This window comes from Cygnus olor, chromosome Z, assembly GCF_009769625.2.
Source record: "Cygnus olor isolate bCygOlo1 chromosome Z, bCygOlo1.pri.v2, whole genome shotgun sequence".
Taxonomy (NCBI): Eukaryota; Metazoa; Chordata; class Aves; order Anseriformes; family Anatidae; genus Cygnus; species Cygnus olor.
The window spans coordinates 57861731-57885813 of record NC_049198.1 but is presented as its reverse complement, the minus strand read 5'-3'; the positions used below and the strand labels follow the sequence as shown (position 1 = coordinate 57885813).

The 24083-nt window shown below is 37.8% G+C and overlaps 1 protein-coding gene and 1 long non-coding RNA gene across 3 annotated transcripts in view; both read left to right on the top strand.

Moving 5' to 3' along the window:
- PJA2 (praja ring finger ubiquitin ligase 2) overlaps nt 1–24083 on the top strand; it is a 35467-nt gene that overhangs the window by 7901 nt on the left and 3483 nt on the right. Inside the window, exons 1-6 of one of the 2 annotated variants that reach the window (XM_040541263.1) lie at nt 3231–3373; nt 7383–7583; nt 10214–11273; nt 13323–13505; nt 14985–15170; nt 16750–16861. In XM_040541263.1, the coding sequence (XP_040397197.1) occupies nt 3340–3373; nt 7383–7583; nt 10214–11273; nt 13323–13505; nt 14985–15170; nt 16750–16861 (1776 nt within the window). In that variant the 5' untranslated portion in view covers nt 3231–3339. Of the gene's footprint in view, nt 1–3230; nt 3374–7382; nt 7584–10213; nt 11274–13322; nt 13506–14984; nt 15171–16749; nt 16862–24083 lie in introns of those variants that run through there. The other variant, XM_040541264.1, reaches the window with a different exon arrangement.
- On the top strand, nt 3380–5220 carry LOC121061848. Its single transcript, XR_005815301.1, has 3 exons — nt 3380–3460; nt 4066–4135; nt 5081–5220. It is a non-coding gene; the product is annotated as an uncharacterized LOC121061848 (long non-coding RNA).

Here is a 24083-nt window from a genome sequence, read left to right as displayed (position 1 = left end):
GTGACAATAAGCATTTCTTTTCTTCAGGAAAAAAAAGATTCAGAAATCTTTAATTGCCTATACTGTATTTCCAAAGTTAGGCCCACAGTGGAGGAAAAAATACATGGTTCATATTTGCAGAAGGGATCCTTTGCACTACTGGGATCCCGGAGACCTAAATTGGTCAGTCTGTTTGAAGGTGTAACCAGGTGATGTTTCAGATGTTAACAAAGTCATCACTTTCTGTAATCTGAGAGGTGAACAAAAAAAAAGTTCACTTCCACTTAATGTGAATTCAGTGGAAAGCCATCCTGCCAGCTTATTGAACTGGGACCACAGGCTACTTTCAGCTTCAGGCAGAGATAAGGAGCTGTACTAAGTGAAAACATTGACTTAGTGGAATTCATGTGCTCAAAGGAGAGTGCAAAATGACCTGGAAGGTTAATTAAAAGACAATAATTAATGACTGAAAAATAAATCCTTGAAGCACACTCCATTTGTTTATATCCACATAGTTGAGCTGGTACTGTTTATGGAAATAATCACTTTTGTTCTCAAATATCATAATTAGGAGTCTGAAGTCACTGCTAAGCTAAAGACTTTGAAGAAGAAACTTTTGGATAAATAAATCAGGTTGTTTAGTAAAATGTTTAATTTCAGATAAAATTAGATAGGTAAATCCCAGGCAATGAAGCTAAATTCTATCTGAACATTCATTGTCTTGAAATGAAATTTGCCAATGTATGTAGTGTGGAGCTTGTGAGCATAGTAAAGTATTTCAAGAATTTCAGTGCTGATCTGGCTGTAGTTGGGAGAGGGCAACTGTGACAATCTGCTGTTTTAAATTATTCAGATACTTCCTTTTCTTTCTATGCCTTTCTTCTGTGAATTGAAATGGAATAATCTCTCCATCATCCTGAGCACTGGTGCTTGCAAAACTGAAAGTTCTCCATTCAAATTCATTTTTTTAAATCATCTCTTGGAAGTTTCCAATACCTTCGGGAAACAGTTGTAGAATGCTGGTTACAGATAAGGAATACTAGTTAATATAGTTTAAAGGTAAAAATATTCATGTTATCTTTTAACTTTTTTCTGAATTGATCAAGGATGTGCTTTAGCAGTGATTCAGGACTAGCCAGGTTAGGGAGAAGGTGTCAAGAACTTGAGTTGTTTTTGTTTCACCCATTTGACAGCCAAATGCACTGTTAAACCTGTGCAAAAATATGTAAATTAATTCTGTAATCTAGAAGACAGTAAGCGTGTCTGTATTATATGCATTTACTTTTTTCAGACCTTGAATGTGAGTTTCTGTTTTAATATTGTGGCAGAAAAGGGTTTATTTTTTAATAGATGTAAAAGACAAGAGCAGCTGTGTAGGATAACTGAAATTACTTTTACTTTTGTGTTGAGTATTGGTGAGATCACGGCCACAATACACACAAGTTCTACTTTTTTGAAGGGTCCTGTGAAAAATTTGAGGAGGAATGGGAAAAAGTTCAAAGGTATTAAACAGTTGGAAAAAATACTTCATGGAGAGACAGTTGAGACTCACTTTATATATCTTAACTAGCTTAAAAAAAATACAGACAACAACAAAACTCCAAAACTTCTGCAGCAGTAACTAATGACCAATTTTTATCTCATTTTCCACTAGATTGAATAACTGGAAGCCAGGCACCTCTGAATGTAAAAGTAGGCCTGAGTTCAGGGTTATATGGAGCTTTTTAATACCACAGCTATTAATTTTTAGAACAAACTGCTAAGGAAGCAGTGCTTAGTATTAGCTAGAGTTACCTTAAAGACATGAAGAGGTAGAATAGAGTTCGGTTTTGTATTTTTAAGATGTCTGAAATCAAGCTTTTTTTCCTCAAAACTTTTATTATGCTTAATTTAGGAATAATGTACTTAAAATAATGTGGTGTGATGCAAAGGATGGTGGGTGATTAGATATTTCAGCAGTTTTACTGTGAAATGTTGTGAATCGATGAAAAAGCATCAAATTGCTTTTTTCTATACCATATAAAGTTCATTTTCAGATCTTCAAGGAGGTATGGTCTATTTCATCTTGATCAGTCATAATGGTCACTTCTTGGGAGCTATCACAGCAACAAATGCTTGGAGCATTTGTCGTGAAGTAAGAAGACTGGGAACAGGAAAGATGGTGAGAAGTGGTGACTTTTTTTTCTCTGTATGACTTTAATGTGATAAACCTGTCAGTGTAGCAGGATTCTGCTTCTTTTTTTGTGTAAGCAGAACAGCTACAATTTATTCATGAGATAGTTTCCTCCCTGGATCACTTAGTCAAAGAAACATTCTTTGTTTCTTTGTCTTATTGAATGTCTTTGGAGAGTCTCTTAATGTTTTCCTGGTTCTTAAGGGAGCCAAAATTTTCTGAAGAAAAAAATCCTTCCATAGGAACCCTTATTCACAATTGCATAGTCACTAGTTTGCAATTGTGATTTGTGTTCTGAATATGCAGCTCCCATCAAGCAGTTCACAATTCTGAGCTGGAATAATGCACGCATATCTTCAACAGTACTCCATTTCTGCACAGCTTTTTGTAAATAAAAGGATGAGGTTTTATACCATTACTCATTAATGTCACTAATGGAAATGCAAATGCCAATGGCCAGTTCCACCTTTGAAGTTGAAAACCTGTAGGAATTTAAATACAGATTTGTTGGAACACATTTGTTTTTGTATCAGCCAATTAGAAGAGTGAAACTTAAATATGTGAACCACTTCTAGTAGGATTATATGCTTCTATTTTTTCTTGTTGCACATCTATGCAATTATCACCATAGAAAGTTTCAAAGCAATCATAATATAGCCTAAATTTAAAAAATGTATTCAGATACTTTTTGGCTAGTGCTCTCATTATATTCCTTAAACTACAAAAATTGCTAGGTACATAACGAAAGATTTTCAGTATTTCGGCTTTTGGAAGAAAGGTAGTATTTTCTTAAGATGTCTCAGATAAGCTGTGGTTTCTCTTTCATTCTATTTTTTCTGCCAGTGCTTCTATGGATTGGACTGCTTGAACAAAATGGTGCTGTCCAAGTAGGTCAGAGCATTTCTGAGAACCACAGGTAAGACAAAACTGCCTTCTTCTGTGGTGGTCAGCATTGCTCCATGCAGAGGTTCGTATATCACAATAGGTATTTTGCACCCACCCAGAGGGTGGTGATTTGTGATCTAGGCCGTGCACTCCTTAATTCCAGGAAGCCCTTTCTGTTCTTTCTAGTGTACAGGATGTGAGAGAGTGAAGGGCATAGGGGAGAATGAAAAGTAATGAAGAATCATACACTGGATCCCTTTAACCTCCCTCTGCCATGAAGAGAGTTGTTGGGGTTGTAGTGTATGAGGGCTGGCATTCCAACAGAGGACTCATCAGGTAATGGAGCAGGAGGCTCCAGTCTGGCCAGCTGTGGCTCTGTAAACCACAATGACTTTGAGACTTTTATGTAGGATTGTGGTCAAGGTAATGGATCATTTCTGAATGCCTGTGTTATGGCACTGGGCTATGAACAGGATGCATCTTCAGTTAGCCTTGAACATTATTGTGTTTGCTCTAGAAAAATAGTGTGTTTTTTTTTGTGTGGAGTTATGTAAGTCAGATGGTGTCCATCCATATTCTCAGACTTTCTGCGTTATAGCCTGTAGTCTGCTGGCTCTGGGGAGTGGAGTCCTTGGTGCAGTATTCATAGAAGTAAAGAAGTCTGCTCCGTTGCTTTAGTGATTAAAGCTCTGCCCAGGAAGGCTTGTGCCTACCTGCTTTTCATTGTGCATTTTGGGAACCACTCTCCTGGGTTCTGTGTCTTTCTTAAATCCATATCCAATAACTTTTTTCTGCTTAATAACTGCTGTTAATGAGCCTTTGAGGAATTCAGGTGACTGCAGTATCCTTCTGAAACAATGGAGGTGTGGGTATAAACATCTTTAGCTTGACATGTGATTAATGTGTTTAGCCTGTTTCACATGCCTGAATTATTTAATCACTGGTGTGTGGCATCAGAAGGGAAGCACATCCTTTCATCCTGGCCTTAGATATTATGAAGATATATCCAAGACTTTTCTCTCTTGCAGAACTTTGTCTTGTCAGCAGCAGTTGGATGTGTTTTGAACAGGCCTAACAAACTGAGCTTCTGGCTGCCAGGTAGAGCAATGCCCACTCTTATGGTTGGATTAGCTGGGGAAGAAACTGAGAGAATTTGTTACATGTTGCAAAGAACTTGATTGTGTGAAGGATTGCTTGTAGACAAGTGTCTGGATTTAGATGCCTAAATGCTGCCCATTTTAGGCATGCAGGCTCCTTATTTTATCTATGTAGATCTCTACTTTTCCCTTAATCCAAATGTTCAGTAAAAGGTGAAAGCTTTCACTATTTTGATCTAATAAGCCTCTCCCAGGACAGAATAGCTGCATGATGTATCTTTTAAGAACAATTGAATACAAGATGTATACTCTGCACGGGGAGGAATTACTTGGGGAAAAAAAAGGCATTGCATCCAGCTTTAAAGATTTTACCTGCTGTAAGCGTCAATTTTTAAAAATAAAAAATAGAGTTGCGTTCCAAGAGTTTGACTCTCTTGGGTGGACATCTGTTCATGAAGAATACTGATGTTTTAGAGAACAAACTAAAATTAACAATTAAGCAGTGTAGCTGTGTTCACACTTTTTTGTTGTTGTTTCAACCAGTTGTATTAGTGTGGTTGAAGGCTGATTTCTCTGTTGCTATGCTAATTTACTAATCTAACTTGGATTTTGCTCTGCAAGTTGTCTGGATGTAGATGCTTATTGTCAGCTCCCTCTGGCATTCTGTTTACCAGTCCAGTTATAATAACTGGAAATTAAGAAGTGTCAGAGATTACTTGAGTAAACATGACTTGCCGGTTGACATAGTAAGGATTTTAACTGGTTGACTAATTAAGAAAATTGTCATCCTCCCACCCCCCCTTATTTTTTGCATTAGTTGGAGAGATTGTTTCGGCAAAGATGTTAGAGAATTTTAACATTTCTAAGGAGCAGCAGTTGCAAAGGATTACAGGAGTAATGTAGTTAATGCTGAATTTATGACTTTAGCTTCTGTTGTTTGTTACAGGATGGGCAGCTTTGGACAAATACTTGCTTTTTTTGAGGAAGATTGTATGTAAGCAGACTACATAGAATATCATAGACAAATGAGAAAAGCAGCCTCTGATACCTGATAACCTTTTTCTACAAAGGTTGAATTGGGTTCTATCCCAGGTCTATAGAAATAAGAAGTATCACCATATTGTAGCTTGTGATGGGCATGTTTGGACTTAGTATTCATGGAACTGGGCTGTAGCTGAAGACATTTCATGTGTGAAGAGAAAAGTGGAAAGAAGAGATGACTAGGGTTAAACATTTTAGGCGAGATTTAGAGCCACAGATTTCATGTAGTAAGTTACAGCAGCATTTTTGTCAATGCTTTGTTAAAATTAGCTAAAGATCACAAAAATTGAAGCTGACAACATTCAAATAGAAGACTCCTTATGTTATATGTAGCTTAAACATTGCAATTTTAAGTAATTGAGTTGCAAATATTTGCTTTTTAGTTTTGAGCACTGCAAGTCTCTTCATTATTGCTGTTAATAAATTGCTGAGAATGAAGCACAAATACTTTAGACTCTTGTGACAGATATTTTAGTGTGTAATTCTGTTTGGTTTATTCCAACCTTAGCTTTTTTTCTTCTATTGGGTGGGGGGGAATTATTTTTGTTTTTCTGGAAACTTGGTTTTTTTCTCAGACCCGGCACTTTCCACTATCATCCTACAACTTATATTTGTCTCTTTTTTTCCTATAGGGAAGATCATGCAGAAAGTATTTCAACTTTCTTCACAAAACTTTGAAGTGCGGATTGCTAGGAAACGTTTTCAGAATTGTCATGCAGGCAATTATAGACAAATTCTTGTAGGAGGTTGTGTCTGAACCTCTTAAGACAGTAGCTTCTACTAGAAGCTGTACTTTATAATAGGTAGTTTTCTTATATTTGCTTCTTCGGTTAAAGCTTTTAAGGGATTATGTGATTTTTCTGTAAGTACAGCCCCAGGAAAAATACTTCATTATTTTTTTCCTTGCATTTTATTTTTTATGATTTACATTACATAGGCAGCACCAAAATTAATTTCCTGTGTCTGAGATCTAGCAAAATGACAACTGCAATGGTGATGCTAATTTAAACAACAAAACAAAACAACTGCTTAAGGTCTTGGACAGTTGGTACATGTGCAGCTGTATTCTTCGGGTAGTCTTCATATTGCAAGTACAAGCTTTACTTGTGGGTATACTACTGAAAGCTTCATAAAGCAACCACTACTCAAGTGTCTTCACATATAGACGTTCTCTTTTTAAGAGTAATGAAGAGTTTAGTTTAACAGCCAGGAAAAATGAAGCTTTCATATTTTTCCCTGAAGTTCAGAAGACTGTGTTAATAGTTGCAAACTTCATTCTCCTTAAATGTAGTGCACCCTTTTCAGTTTGAGTTTCAAGAATGGAAGAGCTACTGTGTTAATGCTATATGTAGTAAAGATTAAAAATTACATAGAAGGACATGAGATAACCATTGCACATCTAAAATATTGAACTTTTAATTGCATATGTACAAGCAATAGCCTTGGATTACAATCTTTTGTTAGATTATCTATAGCTGATAACTACTGCTGTACTAGAAACTCACCTCATTGCAACAATGACAGCTTTCCCCCACTGTTTTTCAAGTTTATATGTAGCTCTTACAATTTTCAGCAAGAAATACAGATTAAGATCCATCAACATGGAATACTACTGTAATAACAGGAACCATACATAGGCTGTTGCCTTGTATGGCCATGCCTGAACTATGTAATGCACTTGGACTTCTGTTCTAGAAGGTGTAATTTGATTATTTGTACTTCTCCTGTCACATGGGTAAGACAGCTAGTGCTAGTTGTATTGTGCTAATTACCTGAAATCTTTTCTCTTATAGTGCTTGTAAATGTCTTGCAAGATAACATATCTATCACTGTGTAGAGGTGTATCACATCCAAAGAAAAAAGGAAGTCATGTAGTATCTGGACTTAATTTCAGTTTTTTGTCTGTTACTTGCTTCAAACATGTTAAGATAAGGGAAATATTGGTACTTGTCAATATTTAGCGTAGATCAGAATCCTGTTATGTGCTTTCATATATATACACAGAGCATGTTAAATTCTTAAAAATTATAGTTAGTGAATTTCAAAACTTTATTGAAGAGAAATGGGAAATTCCTTGCTAAAACAAAGAGGAAAAAGACAATCAAATTGTTGGGGAGGAAGAAAACTGTAAGATAATGCTGTTTAACACAATCTTTTTGTTTGTTTCTTCTTTTGTTCTGTTTTTCTTTCTTTGTAATCTCATCTAGCAATGGATCAAGAAGCTGGAAAACCTGCATGGCCAAGACCAGCAGGTGGATGTCAGACTATTACAGGTAGAAGATATGGAAGAAGACATGCTTATGTCAGTTTTAGACCGTCCTTGAACAGCCAAGATGGAAATGTACACCAACACAATGGAGAACATGAAGGATTAGAGTTCGACAATGTTCAGGAAGAGTTTTCTTTACGTATGTGCATGTCTCTGTATATAGTCCATTTAACTGCAAATTGAGGTGCTTGGGGAAGGGAAGGTGCACAGGAAAATGTGGAGAAGGGAAGAGAGTAGCCACGTAGTAGTATGTGTAAACTGCTATTTGAATGTTTTCCTGGAATGAAACTTAACATGAAGGCATATCAAAGTATTATCTGTTTTGCATTTTAATTTTGCTAGAAGTGCATTCCTGATTGAGTTAATGCATGCTAACCAATTACATAATCATAATGCTATAGAATTCCAATTATTTTGTCTCTAAGGCAAATTAATCCTTTGTAGAAAATGTCATTTGGAAGGGAATTCCTATTCTAACCTTGTAGTAGAACTAGGCTGTGAAACACTTGATGTATCATAGACCGGGTTGCTATGTAATCTTTGTCAACCTCAGAGTAGTTACGTTGGAATTAGTTTAAGCCCGTATGACACCTTAAAAGTTCTTCTTTGTTTATACCAGTTGGGCCACTTTCATTTTTTGGCTTAATGAATATCAAGCATTAGTATTTACTAAATTGTCTATGACTTTAGTGTCTGGATAGTAATTTCATAATGAAATAGAAAGGACTTGCTAGGTTAGAAACATTCCCATATCCTAGTCAGTATGAGGTTGTTTTTTGCTTAAAAAGAAAAAGTTTGACATAGCCTCATAGCCTCAGAACTTCTAAAGTAACATTTTTCTCCTTCCTTTGTAGACAGTTTTCTAACTGCTGTCTCCTTTATTTTTTTTAAAATTTGATAATAGTATAGTATTAACTTTATCATATGCCATTGCTCCTGGAGACTTAGGTGAAGTGGATCATCTCTGGATGTCTTTATTTTATTTGTAGCTCCACCTCTATAATGCTACCACTTCCTTATTTCAGTTACTCAGACCTGTGCCTGCTCTTATTTTAGGGGTCATTTAAAAATGTGCCTTTTGGAGAGTGTTATCTCCTTGTTCTTAATGATTGTGGTGTATGTAAATTCTAAGAGTGACTTGTTTTCTACATTAACTAACAACAAAATGCTTTTTGTTTATTTGGTCTCTTTTCTTATCACAGCTCTTCAGATTTCTTTGAGAAACATTTTGGATCGATTTATTTCCCTCAACTAGGTTAAATTTTTCCCCTGTTGATTCTTGTCTTGTGCTGGGTCAGTGCTAACTAAAATGAACTGCATATTTCTTTATTAATTGACCTGACACCTTAAATGCATCTAAGCAACCATGCAAGATTGGTAGAAAGATATATTTTTCAGGATTTTCAAAACCTGACTAGACACAGTCCTTGGTTACCTGCTTTAGGTGACTCTGCTTGAGCAGAGGGGCTGGCCAAGATGATTTCCAGAGGTGCCTGGCAGCCTCAGGTGTTAAGCAATTTTGTGAAGAAACTTCAGCATTTTAATCAGATAATGCCTGTAATGCTACAGTATCGCTTCCAACAAGCCAGACTCCTAGCTGGAAGGTACAGATTATAAGAGTTCTGTGCCACAAATTCACCAACTTAAGCATGGATTAGCCAGTTAGCTGAGACTAAAAATTGGGACGAAATGAATGATTAGATGCAAGTAGTTACAAATACCTGTGTAGCTGTTAGAGAGTTCTCATTAATGTCTTCCATGCAGCCACTGTTTCAGATGCTTGTGAAAAATTTGTTTCAGATGGTTTCAGATGTACACTTCACAAACTGCTGTTCTGTTTTCCCTTTTATTTTAAACCCTGGAATGCTTATTTTTATCTTACGTGGCTTCCTACCTCTGCCTGTTCTTAAAGTAGCATGTTATGGAGTCCTTACAATGCACGTTCCAATTTTTTTCTCTTGTTAAATTTCCAAGTCTGTTAATACCAACTTAAAATTTAAGTACTTTCATCAAGTAATGCAAGCCACTGTATGTCCAGAAACAGTTTGGAGCTTACAGGTGACTTGAAATAAGCATTAATTTTGTCATACTAGTAGCAAACATTTTTACCTTCTTTAACTCTTGCTGCTGAATCTGATATTTATTGTCCCTTTTATGCAAGAGTTGTTCAAGCGTAATATAACCAAACAGAATTTGCAGTGATGGTAACTACCAACTGTAAATTCCACGTTCATCTCTGCTATTATTGTCCTCTCATGAAGAGTTGCACTCACAGCTGCATGTACAAAATACAATGTTATTAGTATGTAATTTATAGTAGCAATAAATGGCTTTATCTGAGTGTGGCAGGAGGCACAATTCAGCTGGTTAATGAATGGTTAGTCCAGTTTTTAGCAGGTGGAAAGAAATGTTGCAGCTCTTTAAATCTTCTAGTATATTTCAGGTTTCCTGTTCTCATCTTAAAATTCCATTTTAACTAAACAATGTAAGGATGCTGCTTATGAGCATGCTTCTTTTTTAATGTTTTTTGCTGTTGCAGGCTGAGCTGAAATTGTATCATTTAATTTTTTTAGGCTTAGTTTATAGAAATGAGACTGTAAATACAATAATGAAGAATGACTACGTCTCTGCTACATGTTTCTCGTTATCAAATTGCATCACATTCCCAGTAAACTACCCTTTTTTTCATGAGCAGATTTTATAAGTGAGAATGTCTCTATTGTTTTTGATATTTTCTTTTAATGTATTTTCTTGTAACTTTCTGTGCAGTTTCCAGGCCATTGGTCCAAGTTTCTTCGTGTTTATTGGATGAGACATTGTTAGAAAATACTGCAACTGGAGAACCTGTTCGTCAGACTGTTTTGAGCCAAATTTCTGAGGCAAGCACTTCACCGTTTTCTCTAGCCTCTTATGAAGTGGAAGGCAACCAAATCTCAGGGAACATTATGAATCCTGATAAAAATTCTGAGCTCCTCATTGAACGTACTTCTGGAGAGTCTAATGATTTGAATGGTCACAATGGAATTGCTTTTGTAAACATCGATTCTTACGAGCCAGATAGCAGCGATGGAGAAGATGATGGACAAGACCAGCTTTGTTTGGGAAGAGAAGAAGCAGGTGTATTTCAGGAAACACTAGATGATGTGGCTTCTGAATTAGAAAATGGTATAGAGGCTTTCACTGACATGCAGTCCCAATTGTCCACTCTCAATTGCAGAATTTCTAGAGAATGTTGTGAGGAAGTGAGACCAGTGCCTTCAACAAGATATTTGAGCATAGATTCAGACTTGAACCATCCAAACAACAGGACACTCGAAGAATCTGCTGCTGAAGATCAAGCCATACCAAAAAGTAACCTGAGTGGTGACAGTCATGAAACACAACAGGTAAATCTGGTAGATACTAGAATTAGGACCCCTGTAACAACTTGTAATGAATTAAATCTCAGTGATGAGGAGACTGAACAAAGAAATTCACCTGAGCTAGTAGTGAGACCTAAAATAAGAAAGCAAAATACCACAAGCCAGTTGGAGAGAAAGATGGTTCTGCCTGATGATGATGAAGAAAGAAGTTCTAACAGGAAAAGGGAAACTGCTGAAATCCAGCAAGGCTGTGATGAACGTACATCGAGAAATGACAGAGAAGAATTGAGTTCCACTATGTTCTTCGAATCCAAAGAGTACAAAGGTCCTCAGAACAACACTAGGATAGACCTAAGGAGAAACACAACAGCTCAAGAACAAAAAGATGTCTTAGATGATAGCAGTTTTTGGGATGAGTTTGAAGACTGGAGCAGATACTTCCCACAGCCCCACAAAGATGAAGACAGGTAAAGTACCATTTTTATATTTGTATTATGCTGAATTGTGTGTGTAAGTAATGTGCAAGTCTTTATAATTTGTCAGCAAATGGAACATAGTAACTGAAACAATTTCAGAATATGGTCATAAAATATTTTATCCTTTATCCAACCCTTTAAATGTTACAGAGTCTTTATAAGAGAACAAAATCCCTAAGGCATTGTAAACTGCATTAGTAGACATAGTTTTGATTTTTTTCTATTGAACATACAGGTGGACTTGCAAGCGAATCCTTTCCTTCCCTGTAAGGTTTACTTTTTTTAACATTTTCATTACTATATAATTTTTTCTACTTGTGAAGTGCTGCTGCTAGAAGATTAAAATGCAGTGGAGGAAACAGACTATACTGTACAGTTATAGTGCTGACTTCCATGATGAAGTGATAACTTCTTGTAACATGACATAAGAGAAATATAGGTTGGATGTGAAAAAGTGACCTTGTTCTTTGTGATGGAAATTACTGACCTATTAAACAGGAAGCATGCATATTCTTTAATTTAAACATAATCTGTGTTTACCCTCAAAAGATGTGCTCTTATGAGGTAAACTGTCAGTGTCTACTCTGTACAAAGACCTTTTTCTACTTTCACAAGATAAAATTGTGTTTAAATGGTTAGTCCATATTTAAGTGTTCAAAAATGTATATGTAGCTGCATAAAGAGCAGAGCTGGCATGTCAGACTATATCCTGCAACTCAAGTTTCGCTTTCCAACCCAGGGAGAGGTTCACCATCCTGATTTCTGCAGCATGGGCCTTCACCTCACATTTATCCCTTGAGGAAATGCCCAGCTGTTGTGGTGATAGCATGTATAGACTGCATGAGGAGGAGGAAGCCTTGCCTAGTTGCTAGAACCACGTGTGTCCTGAGCTGGGAGGGTCCTGAGCTGGGAGGGTCATGGTGGGTCCCTAGGGAGGGCAAGGGTGGTAGAACAAGGAGTGTGACCTTTACCTCCCACCATGTAGTGTTGGGATCATGTGGCATGTACAGGTCAGCTTGTCTAGGAGAAGGTCTGCTTCCAGAAAGTCCACATGCTAAGTTAATGTGTCATGTTTCGGTAAGTGACAAGTCTGTATGTAACCACTTCCCTAAGGGAAGCTCTGCATCTCTGTAGAATCTGTCATAGTTAAATCCTAAGTTTTGAAATATACACATGCAAAGTTCTTGCATTGTTTGCTGTTAATGACTGTAGACATACACTAATTCATAAAAGAAAAGGGGTTATGTGTGTAAACTTTAATGAGAATTTTATAGGCAGAATATTGGAATAAATTTGACTACCAATATAGTAATATTACTATAATCTGTTAATCTGTGTTGGAAATCATTACTAGATTGCTTAAATAAAAGGACAGTTCTGAATCTCTGGGTTAGTCTTACAGTATGTTGATCTTTTAGAGGGGTAAGTACAAAAACATCAACGTTCAACTTTAGTTGGTGAACTAGAGGATGAATTGTACTTGGAAGAACTTGCTACCATTCATCTATTTCTGCTGGTGGGTTAATTAGCTTCAGTAATTCATTAATTGCATGGTTTAAAAAGGGGCCAGGGGAAGGGGGTCAGGGGAGGGAAAGGACTGGTGTGTATGGCTTAGAGGTCATTAGAACATCTTCCTACAGGTTTGTCTCTTCAAGAAGTAAGGTTGACATTTCTGCTTGTTCGCTAAGCAAGCATTGATGTTCTGTGTCACTGATATGATGTTCTCTTTGCTAGGTGCTGGTAGAAAGAGGTGTGTATGCGGTCTGGGCTTATATTCCTGAGATGCTGCATATACTCTGAAAATGTGGAGAGAAGAACAAAACCTTTTTGTGAAGTAGGATGGGCATTTTTTTAGGAAAGGAATTTGAATCAACTCTCTATATAAACTTAATACATTTATAAATAGCAAAAAATTATCGTAGAAAAGTAGTCTACACTGACAACAGCGCTTGTATAAAAGCAGGAGGACACAGTGTTTGTATGTTTTTCTTTCCACTAAACCAGTGCTTAAATTAACACTCTGCTTTGTTCGTATTGCAGCTCAGAATGTAGTGATGGAGAATGGTCTGCATCTAGGCCTTCCTGTTTTGCTGCTGCAGAAAAAGACCAGTCCTCAAGTGATGAGAGCTGGGAGACTGTCCCAGGCAGGGAGGAACATGAGCCTGAAGTGCATAGCAGTCCCAGTGGTATAGAAGTGTTTGTAGACTGCAGTTTTCAAGGAGGGTATGTTTTTATTTCACTAAGTAACTTGTTCCTGTCAGTTCTGACATCAGCAGTAACACAGTAGCCATGTGACACTGTATAGAATAAAATAAATACTGCAGGTAGTCACTATCTTAGCAGTAACCACTTGCTTACATCATAATAACCACAGTAGTTACTCATTTAAAATGAAATAAAAAATGTCATACAAACAATACTGCCTATTTTATGAAAGGTACAGAAATAAGGGCACTGACATTCCAATAATGAGGAAAAAGTAGCACCTATAGGGATAACAGGCTGGATATACTGACTTTAAAATGCCAGGTAAGACAAGCTAATTGTAAAGAGGCATATATTATACACATCTTCTGATACTGCATAATACTCCTTGCAAAACTGTTTGTCCCTGCTTTCCATATTCCAGTGAATGCAACTGCTGCTCTTTATTTCTGCGGTCTTATCAGTGATTAAAGTAAACTGGAAGTATTTGCTTGCTGAGAGCTTGCAGTTTTTTCCAGTTGTTCATTGTATGTTTTTTTAAAGTGTCTGCCAATGTTGCAAGGCAAAACTTGTAGCTATAAATAGGCAAGGAAAATACTTCTAAGCATCTAATACTGACCTTTGATTCTTAGTTTGAGTGTTTGTAGTGCAACAAGTCATGCCTAAGTGTTCTTTCTTCTCCTTATGCTCTTAGGCAGACGGTATCTAGCACCAAGCAGTCCAAATCTATTACTGCCTTGTTAGTATTGCTGTCTCCTGAGGTTTGAAGAATTAGCATGGCTTTATGAAAAGTAATCTGTTTCAGAACAGCAGCAATGGAGCTGTGTATCCTTTAGCTTTCTGTGTGTGAATAGCCTGCGAATATACCCATTTCTAAAATGATTCCTTATCAGAGGACAAATAAACAGGAAAGTAGGATTTGCAGTGCTGTGGTTCTAAACATCCTGGTGATTTGTGCTCCTCTAGAGAATCAAAGAAAAGGAAACCTTTCTCCTCATGTACATGGCTTCTCTTACAAATAATATCTCTGCATTTAGGCCAAGCTTTCCCCATGGAAGGCTGTTCTAGGGAGTTGAGAGAGCCTTTATTTTTTTGTTTTAGGAGCTTAGATAAGAAAGTTGGTACCAAATTAGCTGTGGCAGGGATACTGCCTGTACTGGAGAAAATGCAAAGCAAGTAGCTTACCATACTGCTGGCCTCGAGTATTATAAAAATAATTTTGCCACAGAATCATGTCTTACTAAGTTCTTCGTCTGGATGGGTCAGTTGATTTTTTTTTTCCCACAGCCAACATTAAATCCCTAGTCTGGGACTCTGCAGTCCGTGAAATGCAGCTTCAGCTGTTGATGTAATATGTGTACCCTCTTGTATATATTTGTAAAATATATTTTGTGTAATGTGTGTACCTGCTGGTATATATTTGTAAATTCTCAACTTTTTAGTATTAGCTCTTTGCTGATTTTTTGAAAGGAAAAAACACCTTTTATTTGTTTGAAGGGAACCAACGCTTTTGGAGGAAGGAGAGATTACTTGGTTACAGTACCATGAAGAAACAGAAAGTAGCAGTGATGAGGAAAATCATCCAGTTAGTGATTTTGTGCATCCTGGCTTATTTATATTAGATGGAAACAACAACCTTGAGGATGACTCCAGTGTGAGTGAGGACCTGGATGTCGAGTGGAGGTGTGTATGCATCTTGTAGTTTTCTGTATTAATTTTGGAGGTTTTGTAGTTACTGTTTTCTTTTTCATGTAAGATGTCAAAATACATATGGCTATTGGTATGCATATTCTTCAAAGGCTGATAATCTGGTTGTTAAGTTTTAAGGTACTGCAAGTCTTATGTTTCCTTGCAAGTGTTACGTTTCCTTTAATGAGGGAAGAAGAATGTAGATCTGCAAAATCAGTCTGATCTGAGAAAATTCTGGTGCACTAAGTATTGAATGGATGCGTATACTTACTCAATTGATTTTTCAAGATAAGTGTAGTGGAAGCGTAAGAAAAAAAGTAAAGTAATATGAATGTAGTCAACACTGCAGCGTTTTAACTGTGGTCTTTACCTGTTTTGCAGCTGGTACAATTCAGATGTTGTAAAACTTATTTTTTTCTCTTTGAAATGACATTTGCTTACCTAACATCATAATTTTGAATATTTCAGTCAATCTTTTGTCATTAAATTGCTGAAGAATATTGCAATATACTTATTAGAGGAGTCCTGCAAACAGTAGGAAGAAAGCGATCAAAGCCACTTGCAAAGCCTAATCCTAGAATAATATGTTTGGTTTAAAGTGAAAGTAAGCTAGAGGGAATGTTTTTCAGTGAGAGATTTAAAGCTGCTTCTCTTCTACTTGTTAATAATATAACAAATTTCTCTGAAGTGTCAAAGCAAAAGCTCAGTCAAAGCTCACCTCAGATTCATCTGAGGTCTGCGTTGTTGTGACTGTACTACTGTGCTGGGTGCAGACGCTGGTAGTGGGGATGCTGGTTCCTGCTGGGCCCTGCAGCTAAGATGGTGGTGCCTCAGGGGAACAGATTTAAGAAAGGAGAAAACTGCTGCATGCAGAGAGGAGCAAGGGAAAAGTGAGAACACCAGCCCTGCAGAGCCCAAGGTCAGGGCAGGAGGTGCTCCAGGCATGTGGAGAGACCGTGGCAGAGCAGCTGGGCATCTCCTGAAGGACTGCAGCCTGTGGAAGGCCCCACACAGGAGCAGGGGAAAAGCGTGAGGAGGAAGGAGTGGCGGAGTGGAGCTGGGATGGAGCTCCACCATCAATGGAGCTGGGATGGAGAGTGGCTGGAGTAGAGCTGGGCACAGCCCCCATGCTCCTGAGGTGCTCTGGCCAGGGGGTGGGGGCGTTGGAAATGAATGGCTGGAGCTGAGCCTGGGGAGAAGGGGTTGGGGGGAAGGTGTGGCAGCAGTCGACCATGTCTTACCGTCTAACTCCATGTAATTGGCAGTACATTGTATTAACATTCCCCAAGTCGAGTGTTTTGCCCATAGAAATTAATTGGTGGGTGATCTCCTTGTCCTCATCTCAACCCATGAGCATTCTGTCTTACTTCTCCTGTTCTGCTGGGAAGGGGGAGTGAGAGAGTGTCTGGTGGGTGTCTGGCAGCCAGCTGAGGTCAGAGCTGCCTCTGTAACCACCTTGTGAGATAACACACACTCATTAACAGGTGATGTGCAACAACTTAATGTGCCCAGCCCTCATCTTGTTATATTAACTTTGTAATGTTAACCATGTTTCCTAATTCATGTTTTACAGGCTGCTGGATGAGTTTGGTGATGGCCTAGGTGTTGCTCAAGCCATTTCATATGTGGATCCCCAATTTACCACGTATATGGCGCTAGAGGAACGCTTAGCACAAGCTATGGAGGTATTAAAACACAGCAATTTAATTTTGTGTGAAATAAAAACAGAGCCCTTTGTTCTTATGTTTTGTTTTGTTTTTAATAAGCAAATATTCAGGTCATTGAGTTCCAGATTTTCTTTTTTTAAAATTCAGAGTGTAATCTCTTGTGCTATATTAAATATGAAAGGGTTCAGGCCTTATTTCAATCAGTGTTTGGGGGAAAAAGTAAGAATTGTACATGTGTTCTTGGTAGTATTATATAAGTGGCATTGTGACAAATTTTCTTAGTCAGAAGTTGACTGAGAACTAAAAAACTACTTTCCTGGTCCATCTTGAACTTTCAGGTATGCAAACTTGAAAATAAATGTTAAAGTTGTTGTAAGTGATACAGAGCAAGAAGTTGTTGATCAGTGCTACTTTTAGAACTTTATTTTCTCTTAGAGGAAAAAGAAGATAGTAATTTCAGCAAGTATAAACACATCATGTAAATTGCTCTAAAGATGTTGTTAAATTCCCTACTTACCAAAAGAAAGTTCATACCTGAATCTGTACCTATAGATTATCCCAGCTTTTTAAGAGCTTTAATGGAAGTCTTTTATTTTTATACTTCACAAGACTTTTCTGGTGTCTTGGCTCCATATGTTTTTTTAAATCCTGTTTATTTTTACCTTACTCTAATAGATTTCATTTCATACTTAGAATAAATAAACTGTCTTGGCTACAGTCTTTGTTTTCCTGTTTGTTTTTTCTTGAGTTACATGATGATGGTCACTGTCAGAATGAATATGGAGCTAGCTGAAATTCAGCTTGATGCAATGTGACAATTCCTGCACTGCTAGAAATATTCCCTGCAGAATATTTGCCAAAATAAGAGTTAAGTGTTTGGTAGACATACAATATGGTGCTGCAACAATTAAATTGAATGTTTATGTGAAGTTTAGAGGGCAGCAAGGGGCAGCTTGGCAACTGGCTTTTGGTTAAAAGGGGTGAATAGGGCAGGCTGTGTCATAGTATGCTTGCAGGCACAATTCCAAGGACATTTTAAAATGTTTTCTAAAGCTGGCTGTCAGTGGAAACAATCAAAGCTTTTTTTTCCTCATAGATAGCAATGAAATCAAACATTTTGTGAATTTTCCAAGGGGATTAAAAGCTTGTTCCCTGAAGTTGGCAGTCATTGAATTTCCGCGTATTGTGCATCCCTCAAGGTATATGGGAGGTCAGCATTATTTATGATAGAGTACCACAGGGCCCTCTTCAGCTTTGTAGGATCTCGTTAGTGTTACTTACCTGGAGATGTATCAAAACTGTTTATGGATGTATCTGTTTATCCTTATTGTAAAAGCAGTATTTTGAAATTGTATAGGGAAAATCTATGCCCTTTTCATAGCTGCCAGTTCTCACTACATCAGACAGAACTATAGAAGCAGTTGACCTCCTCCTTAACACCAAAGAAAGGATCTGTGTAGAGAGGGGAAACTAATCCCATCCTTTTTTATCTGTTATGTTAACACTTGAAGAGGTGACTTGAGGTTATTACAGTCCTGAGATTTTGTTTCTCATTACTGTGCAACAGCATGCTGTAGCTCTTCTGTCAGAAGAAACGTGTGGACTTTTGTCAGGCTGACCTGTAAACACAGTCGTAGGTGAATATATGTATGGCTGACTGAGAAGCTGCTGTGATTATGTTAGTGTCTCCAGGAACTGAGTGCTGTTGAACTTGCATGGCAAGCAGTTAGATAAATACAAAGGTAGTTATTCTCTGGAACCTGTGGATCAGGTCACTCTGGGTATTGGACAAGAGGGAAAGCCAATTTTCTGAAATAGTATTGCTACTTGAAATTAGCACTTGAATCTCTGAAACTTTATGGTGGGCATAAGAAGTCTGGCATAATTGGAATTAGTCAACGGGAAATGACTTGAAACTTCTTATGGAGCAGTTTTGAGAGTTTAAGGGGAAGTACATTAGTGTCATACTTATATAGATCCATAATCAATCTATATATAATGCTCTCAATCCTTATCCTTTAGAAAGTGTACTGATACTATCTGTGTGTCAATTTCTGTATTGTTGGCACAAAGCAGAATACCCTCTAAGAAATTCTAGAATATCTGTGTTGCTTGAAACAGCTAGATATCTTGCAACAGCTGATTAATATATCTGCTCCTTGCCTTTCCTGAGTATAGTGTGTCCTTTTTAGTTCAAATCCATCAGTGCTGTTTTTGCTTTGAAAATTTAACTTAAGCTACTTTTAAAGGTGATATTCTCATTTTTATTTGATTAAACAGAATTAATATCCTTTCTCTTAAGGGTTATTACCTACCATCTTATCTATCCATCCAGAATTAATTCTGATTGCTTGCTGAGATCATATTTTTTAATGATCACAGCAAGATGTAGGATATGTTTTCTGGACTGAGTGGCTATTCTGACATAATCTATTAATAAAATATGGTGTGACCTTATCTCTCACTGGATTAACAAAGACTAGAAATTTGTGTGTGAAAGCTGGAACAGCAACCTCTGAATAAATTTTCCTCATAATCAGGCAGCTGTAGATGTAGGATGTAGAATTCTCTTCAACAAATCTAAAAATGAGAAATTGTTCACTGGAACAGTGAATGACATAAATGTCATAATGTTACAAAGCCTTTTCCTTATCTTTCTTACTGTGGTCACAGTGCTTGGTCAGAAATCCAAAATGTGGAATACAGAACTTTTTTTTGGGGGGGGAAGAACCCTATTTAAAAATAAATATATTTTGTGATGTGAAGAACAAACTGAAGACTTTTCAAGTTTGAATAAGACTCTTGAAAATATCTTCTCTAGAACTAGAAAATGCAATTTTTGAAGCAGTACTTCTTAAGGCAGTCTTTTTATTCAGTATATAGAAAATGTAATACACCAATTTTTGTTCTGCAGTTTCAATTAACTGTACATATATATCAAGTAGAGAGAGATCACTATGAAGGGTATCCTAGGTACTAAGGTCAAGGTGATGAAGCTTTAGAGCTCTGAAGGATGTAAGAATTAAAATGCCAGTCATGAAGAATAAAGATGTGATTTTTATACTTCTCATTCCCTCCCCAAGAGTAAAGGGAGTGATTTCATCTGTTCTTGACATAGCCCGTTTTATTTTGGAGATCAGGACTTGTTCTGTCTTTGCTGGGCATTTTTCTTGCTTATTCTACAGGGAGATTTGGTTCCAGTTCACTAGAAACCTTTCCTGCTTGTTGTAGATCTTTTGCTCTCACCTTGCAGATTTTACTGCTTGCATATGTTTTTCCTCTTCCTGTATAAACAACTTTCCCTGTTTGAACCCAGGCACGTTTGTCTTTCTGCAATTGCATATTATCTGTATAACAGCTTTCCAACAGAATACTTGTTCTTGTTACAGTATTTGTAGTCCAAGTATTCAAAAATGCTTTCTTCTAGTTGTCAGTTACACTGTTTTAATGTTATTTAGTGTTATTTAGATTTGTCTTTACGGCCAACATGTTATTTAAATCTTGCTTAGTCTGATTCGACCTTACGGAAGATGTTCACTGTACCTCTGTTTTTGTTGTGACTTTAACCCATTTGTTTCTTGGTGATGAGGTATTTTTGCACCAGAGGTTTCATAATGTAGAAGTCTAAATTTTGACTAGCTTTAAGTAATATGTCTCTGGTAAAGATGAAATAATGCCCTCGTGTTTAAAAGGGGGGGAAAAAGGAAAGCCTGAGGAACTACACGCCAGTCAGTCTCACCTATATGCCCAGCAAGGTCATGGAGCAGATCCTCCAGCAAGCTATGGAAAACAGGTGACTGGTTACAGCCATCACAGCTTCAAAAAGGGCAAATCTTGCCTGACAAATTTGGTGACCTTCTACGATGGGTTTACAGCACTGGTGTATGAGGAAAGAGCAACTGATGTCATCTAACTGGGCTTATGCAAAGCACTTCATACAGTCCTGCATGACATCCTTGTGTAAAATGGAGATAAATGGATGTGATGGATGGACCATCCAGTGGATAACTAATTGTTTCTATGGTTGCATTGGAAAAGCTGTGATCAGTAGCTCAGTGTCCAGGTGGAGACTAGTGATGTGGTGTTCCTGAGGGGTCTGAATTAGGACAAGTATTATTGAACACTTGTCAGCAGCATGGACAGTGGGATTGTGTAGTCAGTAAGTTTGTGGATGATGACAAGCTCAGTGGTATGGCCAACAAATTGGAGTGAAGGGATGCCCTCCGGGGGAATCTTGACAGGCTTGAGAGGTAGACTTTTGCAAACCTCATGAAGTTCAACAAAGCCAAGTGGAAGGTCCTTCGTCTGGGCTGGAGCAATCACCAGTGTAAGTGCAGGCTGGGTGATGAATGAATTGAGAGTAGACCTGTGGAGAAGGACTTGGGGATACTGGTGGGCAAAAAAAGAGACAGCAATCCAAGCTTGCAGCCTGGAAAGCCCATTGTGCCCTGGGCTGCACCAAAAGCAGCATGGCCAGCAGGGTGAGGGAGGTGATTGTCCCCCTCTGTTCTGCTCTCGTGAGACTCTGCTTGGAGCACTGCATTCAGCTCTGGGGCCCCCAGCGTAAGAAGGGTAGGGAGCTGTTAGAGTGGGTCCAGAGAAGGGCCATGAGGATGAACAGAGTGCTGGAGTAGCTCTCCCATGAAGACAGGCTGAGAGAGTTAATGTTCTTCAGTATGGAGAAGAGAAGGTTTCAGGAAGACCTTAGTGTGGCTTTCCTGTACTACAGGAAAGGTGGCGAGGGACTTCTCACCAGGGAGTGTAGTGACAGTACAAGGTGTAATGATTTTAAACTAAAAGACGCTAGCTTCAGATTAGACACTAAGATGACATTCTTCACTCAGAGGGTGGTGAGGCAATGGCACAAGCTGCCCAGAGAAGCTGTGGATGCCCCATCCCTGGAGGTGTTCAAGGCCAGGCTGGATGGGGCTTTGGGCAACCTGGTCTGGTGGGAGCTGTCCCTGCCCATGACAGGGGGTTAGAGCTAGAAAGTCGTGAAGGTCCCTTGCAACCAAAACCATTCTCTGATTCTATTTCTCTGGTTTGGTGAATAGGTTGGATTGAGTTTTTAATTGAAACACTAAAAACTTGTCCAAAAGCTGTGACTTTATTCAGCCTGTTACTGATTTACTTAATCCCCCTCTGTAAGTCCCACATAGCTGTGTTAACTAAAGAAACTAGTAGGTTCTTCAACTAGACAGTTCAACTGTGATGACATTACTTGTTATTGTAGTCTATTATAGCTCAGTTTTCAGGGGAAAAAAACTATCCAGCAAAACAAAGTTGCTATACCTGGGTGATGAGGGGAGGGAGAGTTCTGTCACAATTGTTAGATTTGGAGGGGAGGAAAAGCAAGTGCATATTAAAGGCAAACAAAAAAAGCCATCTTCTATAAGACTCTTGGGTTCTGCTAAGCACTTTATCCTTAATGACCTATGTATGTGGGTTTTTCTTGTTTTTACTATCACTTTTTAAAGAAGTTACTTAACTGAGAGTGTTAGAGTAGCAGTGTAGAACAGGTTGGGTGTGTCTGCATTGTTAGTGATTTCATTTTTGAGTATTTCCAGTGCTGGTTCGTAGCTGTGAGCTGCTCACACCTGTAGCACATAACAGCCCTGGTTTTAGTAGTGTCCAACATGTGGCTTATGGAACATGGAGCAGTAAACAGTCACACATGAAATAAGAGAAAATTAGGTTATCTTTGAAGCCTTGAAAAAGTTGAGTTATAAAATGGACCTTTCTTAGGTTTGCTTTTTTTGAAGATGTAGTCTTAAACATCATTTAAAGTCATTGCGAGGCTTTGTCTGGTTCTTGCTTGTTATGTAGCTTTCAAAAAGCAAACAGTACAATGTGAATTATTTTCTGTTTTGTTGTGCTAATATTGGATATAGGCACAGAGGTTTGACACAGGTAATACTGCATCCTTCTGTCTGCCTTGGAGCTTATCTAGCTTTTCCAGCTGTAGTAGTTAATCTAATTAAATACAATACTACTGTCTACAAGTTATTCTCAGACCTTCGCAGCAGTAGCAAAATACCATTACAAATACTAAAGTTATCCTAATGGTAGTACAGCAGCATTGTCTGTTGTGGCAGAACAGAATGGTTTTAAGCTGTTGAATTTGAGGAATGTACTTGTTTTGCAAGTAGACTTGTGTACTGCACCACAGTTAACTGTTCCAGGGTTTGCTTTAAACTGGCATTTCTAGGTGAGAATACTTGTGGCAGTAGGAGCTGTAAGTATTTGTTAGCTCATGCTGATCTCTGTGTTGCCCCAAATATTTGACTGTAGGTGTAAAGCTGTTAGGTGGAATGGTTGCCCGAGCTACCTTGCCACTCTGACAAGAGCAGATACATACTCAGACTGCAGCTGATGACTTTCTGTAAAGATCCAGAGGAAAGACTCTTGAAAGTAATCCAATGTTTCTCTAGTTTGTTTTTCAGTTATTAGGTAAACCACTGACACTATAAAAATGGCAGTTTCTCTTAAAATTCTTGCCTGGAAGTTTGATGTCTATTAGAATAAATACATTTCATCCTGCTAAGAACAGTAAGTAGTTGTACTTAAGGGCTGTGCATAGTTCGTTCAGGATATGAACTCAGTGCTTATGTGTTTGTGGCTCTTCAGTTTTAGTCTGCTGTATTGCTTAATCAGGTATATCTCGTACATTTCTTAGAACCTGGATTTGCTATATTTGCTTTCTTGCTATTTTTCTTCTGCTGAAGATCTTTTCCCTTTCAGTGTCTTAGGTGGTCGAATGTATGATGTAAACATCAAATCTGCCTGCTTTGGTATTGGGGTCATAGTGGTTTTGTATGGTGAAAAATGAGATTTTAAGTTTCAAACCAGGATGAATTGAAAAAGCAGGCTGTCTTAGGTAATTATACAGATGAGAAACATCTCTGTGGATCCTGCTTTTTTCCTGAATGCTTACATTGACAGTTTAGTCCAGGTACTTGATGTTTTTCTTCATATCTGGGTAATACTGTAGTTGAAGCCAAGAAACAAACTTATTTTCAGAACATGAAATGTAATGACAGTTTTGTACTGGCAAGTTTTATTGCATTTTTGACTTGTTCTCTTTTCTGAAATTTTGTAACATGAGCAAACATTCATTACAGAATAAGTTGTGAGTCTGTCCTGATATTCTGAGAAGTCTTAAAAACAAGCTGTTAGTGTTTTGACCTTCAGTTCTCAGCTCATTCATTACAAAAATTAAAATGATGTAATGGTTAGTCTG